Genomic DNA, 10,908 nt, shown 5'->3' on the forward strand with positions numbered 1-10,908 from the left:
TCAACCTAACATGAAAAAATTAAAAAATATTTTTCCTCCTACCAAACACACCCTATATCTCCAAACACTGTCTACTATATGAAATTTTGTAAATGAGATATACTAATATCTCTAATCGAGACCATTAGATATAAATTATGTCTGGATAATCAACTTATCAAAAAAAAAATATGATAGCAAATTATGAATACCAGATAAATCACTCCTGATTAAAACAACAATAGTTTCATAATAATGTGTTTAAACTCTTAAACTATTACATGACGACATATCGGATCTTGGATACATAATTATATCCAACCGTTTTAGAGGGTGTTTGGCTAAGCTTATAAGATGATCAAATTGGCTTATAAGCACATTTTGACTTATCTATGCGTTTGGTAAATATCCAAAGTGCTTATAAGTTAAAATCAGTCATAAGTCATAAGTTGGTCACTCCCAACTTATGGCTTTTCAGCGTATAAGCACTTTAAGTTTGACCAAGACTTTTACTAGTTTATCTTTAATAATATTTTTTAATTCACAAAATATATTTTCTAACTTTCTTTTCATTCCATATTGTTTGTTTATCCTTTTCTTTACAAAGAAACTTTTTAATTTATTATCTTTTCTAAAGTTTTTAAGGATATTTTAGTCATTTTAACAAAAGAATAATTTATCAGCATTTTTCTACCAAACACATCAACTGCTTATTATCAGTTTCAACACACATATCCAACACGTAAATGCTTATTTAAAAAATCAATTTCAGCACTTTAAAATACTTTTCATCACTTCAAGCTTATCAGCTATTTACAATCAGCTAATCCAAACAAGCTATTAGTTACTAAAAATGAAAATAAAATTATCCAACAGTTTGGGGACTGGCTTCTTACCATGAGACGAGTCCCCTTCAAGTCTTGTATTTTTTTTTTTAAAACATAGAAGGCGAATAACTAGTTTACTGGACGTTAAACATAATTTTTATAGAGTTTAAATTATATACACTGTTAGTGTAAGAAATATTTACGTCGTTCTTGTTAGCTAGCGCCATTTTATATTACACGCTAGCAACGAGTTAATGGACCCATGACACAATACACATATCTCTCTGAATATGGATCCATCGTACATATACCAAATCCTTGAAAATGGCCACCAACAATAAACACGAAGCACTTCAATTTAATAGCACTGACAATGAGTTTAATAAAACTATGAAAGGGCTACTGACCACTGGTACAATATAGTTATTCCCCTAAATTCTTAAAAGCTCTAATCTTTTTCTCTTGGTTGTAAAATTCTCAGGCAATTCTTCTCTAGACTAGGTCCGCGAACTAGATGCTCGTCGCAACAACACCAAGGTTTAAAAATCTAGTCTAAGGTAGAATTTCCTAATCAAGTCATAATATTAAACCTATTAAATTAGCTATTACATGGCCACTTAATTAAAATACTGGTGAATCAGCAGGTAAAGTACAAGAATTTAGTATAGTATTCCAATAATTGTTGTTGTTGTCGTCTTCAAAAATATTGTCTTCGCAGCTTCCAACAATATTTTCCAAGTGCGTGAACCCTTGAATCACACATAATGAAGATTGATCTGTTATGCTCATATTATAAGTTGATGAATCATTAGAATATGAAATATCGTTAATCTGGCTGAGTAATTCGTTGTTTGATTTCTCGTAGCATTTCCACTCTGTTTGAACTTCTTCCTTTGTGTTTTCCACGAAATTACTTGCTGCAACCAAACACGAATTCATGTCCACTAATCCAGGAATATTATTATTTGGTACCATGAATAAGTTGTTGTTCGATAAGTTTGACGTTGATGTTGGAGAATCAAAGAAAGGATAAAAAACTGATGAAGTCATGTCTTTTGTTTTTGGCTTTGTTGTCCAATTAGTCCCTTGCCATGCTTTTAGTACGTCAAGACAAGGTGGTATTTTCGTTTGAAGGGGCAAAATGTTTCTCTGGTTGCCATAAGATATTGGTTTGGTAGCCAAATTAGGACCAAATTGGTTGGAAATTTGTTTCTTGGATTCACGAACAAGTCTAGCTTCAGCTTCTAGACGAGCATTTTCCCACTGAGCCATGTGACTTAGGTTTGCCGCATCCTTTCCAAAAATGTTGGTCTTTGGTTTATGAGTAGTTGGATCAATGCCCATCTTGGTTAATCTCTTCTTCAAATGTGTGTTCCAATAGTTCTTTATCTCATTGTCAGTCCTGTTGGGCAAGTGAGCTGCTATAGCTGACCACCTATATATATATATGATAACAGTATTATCAGCTTTTAGCAAAAAACTTACCATTTACACACATGCATTATCATGTCACATAAAAGACAATTTCAAGTAACTTCGTATATGATAAACCCTTTAGATAGTCATGTACTAATATGAAATACTCATATGTCCTAATTTATGTGGTACCATTTGAATTTCAAAAGTCAAAATTTTTTGAAAGAAAATTTACATATTTAAAAATTACGTAAAAAGTAATATCGGTCACAATAATTAACATTCCAAAATATTAAAAAGGCACGTAAAAGAATCGTAATCAAAGAAAAATTCGATTGACTCGGAACGGTGTTAGATAAATTTAGACGGATTTTGCTATGCATTGTTTAGATTGAGGGTCAAGGTAGGGAGGAATACATAAAAACTTTGAAAAGGAAAGTATCTAAAAGAAAACTTGTCAATATAACTATGTTAGACCATTTACGTAATGTTGAAGCAGCAGTACAGGCCGTATAACGCTGTTGTTTTTTCTATCTTGGAAGAATTATCTTTTCTTTCCTATTCAGCCTCGAGTGGTTTTGCATGTCATATTGAGTGACTAGTTATTATTACCTGTTTCCAAGAAGGGCATGGAGTTGAATGATGGTCTGTTCTTCTTGCAAACTGAACTTTCCTCTCTTGATATCTGGTCTTAGATAATTTATCCATCTTAGTCTACAGCTCTTTCCACACCTCTTTAGTCCTAACAAACCCATTCCCATGAAAACAATTCATCAATGCATGCTTGACCATAACAAAGTTTTACGAGTTTAAAGTCCATATACGGATAATACAAATATTTTACATTATCAGATCACCTAAAACATAATTGCAATTAATCGTCCATTAAAAGTGTAATTAGTACGTAACATGAAAAATAAGATAAGTCACCTATTACACATGTTCAAATTCCATGATTGTAATATAATTTTGTCATATACATTGAATAAATAAAAAAGGGACAGCCCGGTACACAAAACATCCGTATTCATACAGGGTCGGAGGAAGAGCCGCACCCCAAGCGTTAGGATAGGCTCTGTACCATACCCCTTGGAGTGTTGTCCTTTTTCGAACTCTGTGTGAATGCAAAATGCTTCATGCACTGAGCTGCCATTTTGTAGTGTATACGAAATAAATCTAAGTATTAGAATGACATGAGAAAATTAAAATGGATTAATTGAGTAAATATAATACCAGCTTTAGCAGGCAAAGCACGCCAGCTGCCACAGCCATATTTTTCAATGAAAGCCATGAGTTTTTGGTCTTCTTCTGGTGTCCATGGCCCTTTCTTCAATCCCACTTTCTCACAACAAGGTGACCTTCCCATTTGCCTTAATGAAAAATAATAGAGAGAATTAACAAGTTATATGATTACTTTGTGAATGAGAGCTAGAAAACAGACTAAGCTTCTTGTGTTTGAATTTTCACGTGTAGTGTAGAAAGTAGAAAAGCTAACTGCGATTATAAATACACAACTAGGAAGTAAATGCTAGCAGACAGTATGAAAAAGATTTATGATAAAATAATAAGTTCCTAACGATTGGAATAACTGCATTAGGTTCAACCCCAACCCCCTAACTTAGTATTCTGTACATCTTTAGACCCTTTATATTAAATGAGACTTATTATTATGTAAATAAAAAACAAAATAAGAAAAGAAATTTCAACTTGTCTATCCAGACTGGCGTATAATTAAATAAGATAACTATTCAGTATTACTACTTACCAGTACAGTAGTACGAAATTTATGGGATGAAAGAAATAGGGTTGGGTTAACCCAAAGAAAATAAAAGAAAATAACATAAAGGAAGGAGAGATACAACCACTGCCGAAGGTTGTGTCACTTAATCGATTGTGTAGGATTTCTCTCTCTTTCTAATGTTATTTTCCTTCTTCTTAAAACATAAGAAACATAAGTAAGAGGCTCTCTTTTCTTCTTTTCTTTGTAAGATGATTTTAACCAAATATTTATTTCAGTAATTTAAGGTACCATTTTAGAGTGTGAACATTTTTCAATAGTTAATTTCTGTTTAGGACGAAAATAGTACCTTCCAATAAGTATTGATTTGGAATTTTTTTGATTTATTTATTTTGGTAAATAAAGCTTATAAGTAAAAGATTACTGCATTAACTTAATTTAGGAGAAGGAACCATCCCATATTCTTGCTCCTTTTACCCCGTCAATTTAAGTTACCTAAACAATACGTAATTATTCATAATACATCTAATATAAAAACTTGGGATATGGATTTAACTCATACTCCTATATTCTAACAAAGTAGAGATTATTCGCATTTATTCGTGTAATTTAATCTGTTATAATACATTAGCTGGAGTATGTATCCAGGTTACTAACTCCATTTGTATATCATATAGATAGTTGCATGTAGTTATCACCTGATAATGAAAGTAGATTCTTTTTATATTGTCACTGTATATAAAGTTAAAGTGTTAAACTCTTGAAATATTCAGTAAATAATCTAGTCTAACAAATTAGAATACATTGGTAATGTAAAAAACTTTTATACTTTCAGTTTATACAATTAAATTATCTACTTAGTTACTTTTTAATTAGCGTTCTAACATTTGTACGAGACCTCCGAACATTTCATTATATCTTGATGCAAAAAAAAAATAAAAAAGAAGAAGAAGAAGCTAGAGATGTATAGTGTAACAAATTCTCATACGCCTGTTATTCATCGAAGCAGAAGCAACATTATCTAATTAGCTTTAACCCTACCCACAACATGATTTTTTTCCATGGGGCAGATATGGAAAGAATTGTTCATGGAAAGGATGATATGATTGTTTTTGTATGGTAAGTTACATTTTTATAAACTCCACCACTATTTATATAACCAAGTGGCAAATGGAAAACCACTTCCTTTTTTGCTAAACTTGTACTGTTGTACAGTATATAATATTCTCTGAGCATGGAGAAATTTTGATTCAGAAAATGTGAGGGAGTAACTGTTCAGTAAGAGCATTTGTAATATATAGATCGTGCTGATCTTAGCATTGCAGGTAGGGGCGGAGCTAGGGGAACCGGAGGGAATCACTTGAGTTTTATTCGTAAGGAAATTAGACTACGTATATAGCATCAATAATTTTTTATATATGCATATATATTGGATGTGCAATCCTCTTATCTTCTTCATATATTTATTTTTGTTATGTTTTGGATCCCTTAATGTAAATCCTGCATCCGTCACGATTGCATTGCGAGTACTTATAAGCACCATCAATGGTGGGGGACTCTAACCTCAATCGTGAGAGGGTATTTTCTTTGCTTTAATAATTTAGGTATACAGAGACAGTCCATATATACAGCTATAATACTATATTAATTTCCGCCGCAACGTCATCTCGCTTTGCATTTGCTGCCATTATAAGGAAAAACAAGGACATACATACATACATATATATAGAGAGGCATGATAAGTGTTATTTCAGTAAAGTTGTTAGATTATGATATATGTAAATTAATACCATTAAAGAGTTCATTTTGTATAAGTCTTAGATTTCAGAATTCTTTCGTTAAGATTTAAGTTCAATGCTTACATTCTTTGACATAGTATTTTTTTTTCCTTTTTTGGTAAAAGGAGGAGGTATATATATATATATATAGATAACTAAGAGACATTATATGTGCGGTTGTGCGCAGAACATTATATTTCCCAAGCGGGCTAAATTTTGTACTTAATTACTAAGCTATATATATATATATATTAATAGATAACTAAGAGACATTATATGCGCGGTTGTGCGCAGAACATTATGTTTCCCAAGCGGGCTAAATTTTGTACTTAATTACAAGTTATATATATATATATTAATAGATAACTAAGAGACATTATATGCACGGTTGTGCGCAGAACATTATGTTTCCCAAGCGGGCTAAATTTTGTACTTAATTACAAGTTTTATATATATATATATATATATATAACTAAGAGAAATTATATGCGCGGTTGTGCGCAGAACATTATGTTTCCCAAGCGGGCTAAATTTTGTACTTAATTACAAGTTTTGGCCGATATGGTCCTAACAAATGTATTTCCTAATTTGTCCATTATAGCAGCTGGTTGTGAAAGGAGGGACTGCAAAATAAATAAATAAATAAATACATTAAAGTTATCTTTTTTGACACCTTCTATCATCTGTCCGCACACATTTGGATTCAAATTCACACATTTGTTATATTAAAAAAAAAACATATTCTCTCTCTCTATGAAGCGTATGTTCTCTTATTTTAAAACAAAAATAATTTTCAAACATAAATGGATGTGAATTGGAAATACAAATATTCTCCTAGTGTCACGAACTTATTCTCGAAGGTTAGTGAACTTCAAATTGCAAATACATAGGTGATATTTTTGTATTTGGTGAAATATGATATTGACACGTGGTCATCTAAAGGAAAGACACGTGAAACCTTGACGGGAATGGCCGAAGACTGAACGCAGTCATTCTGTTTGTCACCGGAAGAGATAACGTTCATAAAGGTGTATTAAATGCTCTGCGCCTGGTAGCATTTAATAAGGAATATTCTGCAGCATTAAGAGCGACGGCCCGTTACAGAGAATTTGGCATTTATATTCACCATTATATCTTTATCAATGATCCTCATAATTGACATTAAAAGAGGGCACGATCCTAGGACCTCCTTCCCTAGACACAACTATAAATAGTGAACCCAATTATCATTTTAAAGGATAGGAATTTTCTGGTTAAACTTACACTACAGTCAATACAAAGCTTAATTTAATCTTACTTTTTTACTTTTTGATCTCATCATTGCTGTACTCGGAAACCTTGTTCCCTGAACTGTCATCTCTGCTGTTTCATCTACATTTTAAGGCTAAGTATTGTACATTTCTTCAATTATCGCATTATTTCAGGATCAAATTAATTCACTTGTCTAGAACCCACGTATAAATTTAACTGTACCGTTTTACGAGTAAATAATTTGGCGCCCACCGTGGGGCCTAGACAGCCGTGCAATTAAATTGATCCTTGCCTTATTTACTAACGTGATTTGATTATTTTGTCTTAGAAAAAATCACAAAAAATGGCAGATAACACTGTTAACAACACGTACAACCCTGAAATTCGAGGGTATCAGCCTCATTTTGAGGATTCGATCAGTGACACCCGTAATGAGATAAATGACGCCATGCTGGTGCATGACAGGCAAAACCCTCGACTGGCTCGGGAGACAACTCCCGATGATGCTGATGAGGAGCATGTCGTGGATGCGGTGAGGGTCCTGCAAGAGCAACATGCGATCATTCTAAGCCATCTCATGTGGCAGGATAAGGTTATGACAGAGCTGAAGCAGGCGCTATCGGGGGCTTCAAATAATACAAACAGACGAGATCTAATTCTTCCCGGTGTTCCCGTAAACCAAACAACACAGAGAGTCGACAACAACACTCCCAAGGGTGAAATTGGCTCCGATGGGGCAGGGGGGACGGACCCGGTCTCAACAACGAGAACGACCAGTTCAAGAATGAACTTTTACGGTTTATGAGGGAAGTAAACGCCCGCATGGACCAGATCCAGGGCGCACCACCTATACTGAAAGACCCAGACTCGAAAAAGTATACTCAATTGCCGTACAAGCCGAGTGCGATACCATAACTAATCCCAAAGCAGTTCAAAATGCCCGAAATGCCAAAGTATGACGGGACTTCAGACCTACAGGAGCATATTACTACCTACACAATAGCGGTAAAAGGAAATGATTTAGCTCTACTCGAAATTAAATCTTTGTTGTTATAGAAATTTGGAGAAACTCTCTCGAGGGGAGCTCTAACGTGGAATTCATTATTACCCGAGCATTCCATAGATTCCTTTGAGATGATCACAGATTCTTTCATCAAGGCTCATGCCGGGGCCAGAAAAGTACAAGCCCAGAAGGCCAACATATTAAGGATCACACATGGAGAATCCGAATTAGTACGAGAGTTCGTTACCCTATTCCAGAAATAAAGAATGTTGCTCTCGGCTGTCTCGGATGAATGGGCACCTGAAGCATTCACCAAAGAATTGAATCCGAGAAGCTCAAACGCTTCTCGGAAGCTGAAGGAGAGCCTGGTTGATTTTCAAGCAATAACTTGGGCAGATGTTCACAACCGGTACGTGTCAAAGATAAGGATCGAAGATGACCAGGTCAGTTCTACATCATCGGCTAAGGGACGGGAGAAGAGCAGAGCAAAAATCAAAGGATGACTACGACGTGGACAGACGGACTTCGAGGGGCCAGTTTTGCCTTACGAGCGGACTGAAGGCCATGTCAGAAACTTCCGGGCAGCAAACAAGTTCACCGTTGACAGAGGGACCGATCGTGGTCGAAACAGTAGATCACTTCAGGATAAATTATCGTCAGGGTCTCAGGATCCTTCTTACTCCAAGTTATCAGAATATAACTTCAACGTCAGTGTAGTGGAGTTAGTGTCAGCCATGAGAAATATTAAAGAAGCACAATTCCCGAGACCTATGAGATCTGATTCCAGCCATAGGGATCCCAACTTATGGTGTGAATACCATGGGACGAACGGCCACCAAACAAGGGTCTGCCGACACCTCCGGGAAGAGGTAGCAACACTATTGAAGAACGGTCACCTCAGAGAATTCTAGAGTGACCGAGCTAAGAACAATTATGGTCGTAACAGAGACAACGCGGAACCTTCAAAAGCAGGAGAAGAACCCCCACGCCAAACGATCAATATGATCTTCAGAGGGAATGAGATTAACGGGGTCACCTTTTCGGCAGCGAAGAAGATGAAAGTATCAATAACTCATAGTAAAAGACTCCGGGAAGACGATATCACTTTCACGGAGGACGACGCAAATGGATTGTTGTTACCACACAACGATGCACTAGTAATTTCTTTAAATGTGTTGGATTTTAAGATTAAGCTTGTTCTAGTAGATCTAGGAAGTTCGGCTAATATCATACAATGGAGAATATTGGAGCAGGCTAAATTCATCGAAAGCATTATTCCGGCAACAAAGCTCCTCGCTGGATTCAACCTTGTGAGCGTGATGACTCGGGGAGAGTTTTTGTTGCTCACGAACGCTGAAGGAGTAATGAAAACAACTCTCTTCGAAGTAGTAGATGGTGACATGAGATACAATATCATCCTGGGAAGGCCGTGGTTACACGAGATGAAAGTTGTACCCTCAACATATCACTAATTGTTGAAGTTTTCAACGCCCGAAGGAATCAAGCAGATAAGAGGTGATGAACCGGCAGCAAGGGAGATAAATGCAATTTCGGTTTCCAGTAGTAAAGGGAAGGAGCACATGGCATAGCAACTACAGGAACCAGCACCTACTCCCGAGCTAGAAGAAGTTAGCTTTGGAGCAGAGTCATCAGAACATTATCAGGTGCCGAGATATTTTGCAAGTTCCAGAAGAGACGAACGCAATGAGGTCCACGACGGAGAAAAAAGAGCAAGTTGCATTGTTCAAATAATTCCTAGAAAGAAAATTCCATTTGGGGACAGGACTGCACCCGGAGCGCAGGTCTGGTTTTATTGAATTTCTTAAATTTAATGCCGATTGTTTTGCATGTTCGCACGAGGATATGACAGGTATCCCGACGGAAATAGCCATGCGCAAGATGAGTTTGAATCCCAACATACCTCCGGTAAGACAAAACAAAATTCCCTATCGCCGAGGCTAGGAATAAATTCATCAAAGAAGAGGTAACCCGCTTAACCCGCTTGCTCAATATCGGTTCGATCCGAGAGGTAAGATATCCGGACTGGCTAGACAATGTAGTATTAGTTCCGAAGAAGAACAATAAATTTTGCATGTGTGTATACTATAAAGACCTTAATAAGGCGTGCCCGAAAGACTCATTCGCACTGCCAAATATCGATCAAATGATTGATGCCACGGTCGAGCATAAGTTAATGAGTTTTCTCGATGCTTATTCCAAGTACAACCAAATCAAGATAAACCCGGAAGATCAGGAAAAGACTTCGTTTATAATGAATTTTGGTATATATTGTTACTATATGATGCCCTTTGGGTTGAAAAATGTTGGAGCCACTTATCAGCGGCTCGTAAATAAGATGTTTGAAAAGCAAATAGGAAAGACTATGTAAGTTTATATATACGATATACTCATTAAGTCTTTGAATACAGGTGACCACCTTAAGCATTTGCAAGAAACATTCGACATCTTGAGGAAGCATAACATGAAACTTAATCCCCAGAAGTGCGTGTTCGGGGTCAGTTCTGGTAAGTTTATGGGATTTCTGGTCTCACAAAGGGGAATTCAGGTAAACCCCGACAAAATCAAGTCCATAGAGGATATCCCGGATCAATTGTCGAACGTAAAAGAAGTCTAAAGGCTCATAGGAAGATTAGAAGCTTTGAGCATGTTCATTTCCCGGTCGTCGGAAAAATGTCATCGCTTCTTCACACTGCTCAAAAAGAAAAATAATTTCAAATGGACACCAGAGTGCCAGCAGGATCTGAAGGACCCGAAGAAGTACTTATCAAGCCCTCCATTTCTCTCAAAACCAAAAGAAAGTGAAACATTGCTAGTCTATCTCGCAGTTTCAGAAGTAGCGCTAAGTGCAGTTTTAGATTGGGAGGACGAAGGTACACAATTTCCCATTTATTACAT

The 10,908-nt window shown here is 36.0% G+C and overlaps 1 protein-coding gene across 1 annotated transcript; it reads right to left on the reverse strand.

The window, feature by feature from the left end:
- Positions 1-1,369: 1,369 nt before the first annotated feature.
- On the reverse strand, positions 1,370-3,676 carry LOC104088234 (transcription factor MYB16-like). The gene is made up of 3 exons (XM_009592877.4): positions 3,456-3,676; positions 2,835-2,964; positions 1,370-2,241 (listed from the first exon to the last, which is right to left on the reverse strand). The coding sequence occupies exons 1-3, from the start codon at positions 3,586-3,588 to the stop codon at positions 1,428-1,430; spliced, it is 1,077 nt and encodes a 358-aa protein (XP_009591172.1). The 5' UTR covers positions 3,589-3,676; the 3' UTR covers positions 1,370-1,427.
- Between the last annotated feature and the right edge of the window lie 7,232 nt (positions 3,677-10,908).

This window comes from Nicotiana tomentosiformis, chromosome 11 (assembly GCF_000390325.3).
Source record: "Nicotiana tomentosiformis chromosome 11, ASM39032v3, whole genome shotgun sequence".
NCBI lineage: Eukaryota > Viridiplantae > Streptophyta > Magnoliopsida > Solanales > Solanaceae > Nicotiana > Nicotiana tomentosiformis.

Excerpts from the sequence above, each read along its gene's own strand:
- LOC104088234 (XM_009592877.4), bottom strand. The coding sequence starts at position 3,588 with ATGGGAAGGTCACCTTGTTGTGAGAAAGTGGGATTGAAGAAAGGGCCA. Across the intron at positions 2,965-3,455 it reads TGCTTTGCCTGCTAAAGCTG|GACTAAAGAGGTGTGGAAAG; the intron begins GTATTATATTTA and ends TGGGTTTGTTAG. Across the intron at positions 2,242-2,834 it reads CATGCCCTTCTTGGAAACAG|GTGGTCAGCTATAGCAGCTC; the intron begins GTAATAATAACT and ends ATATATATATAG.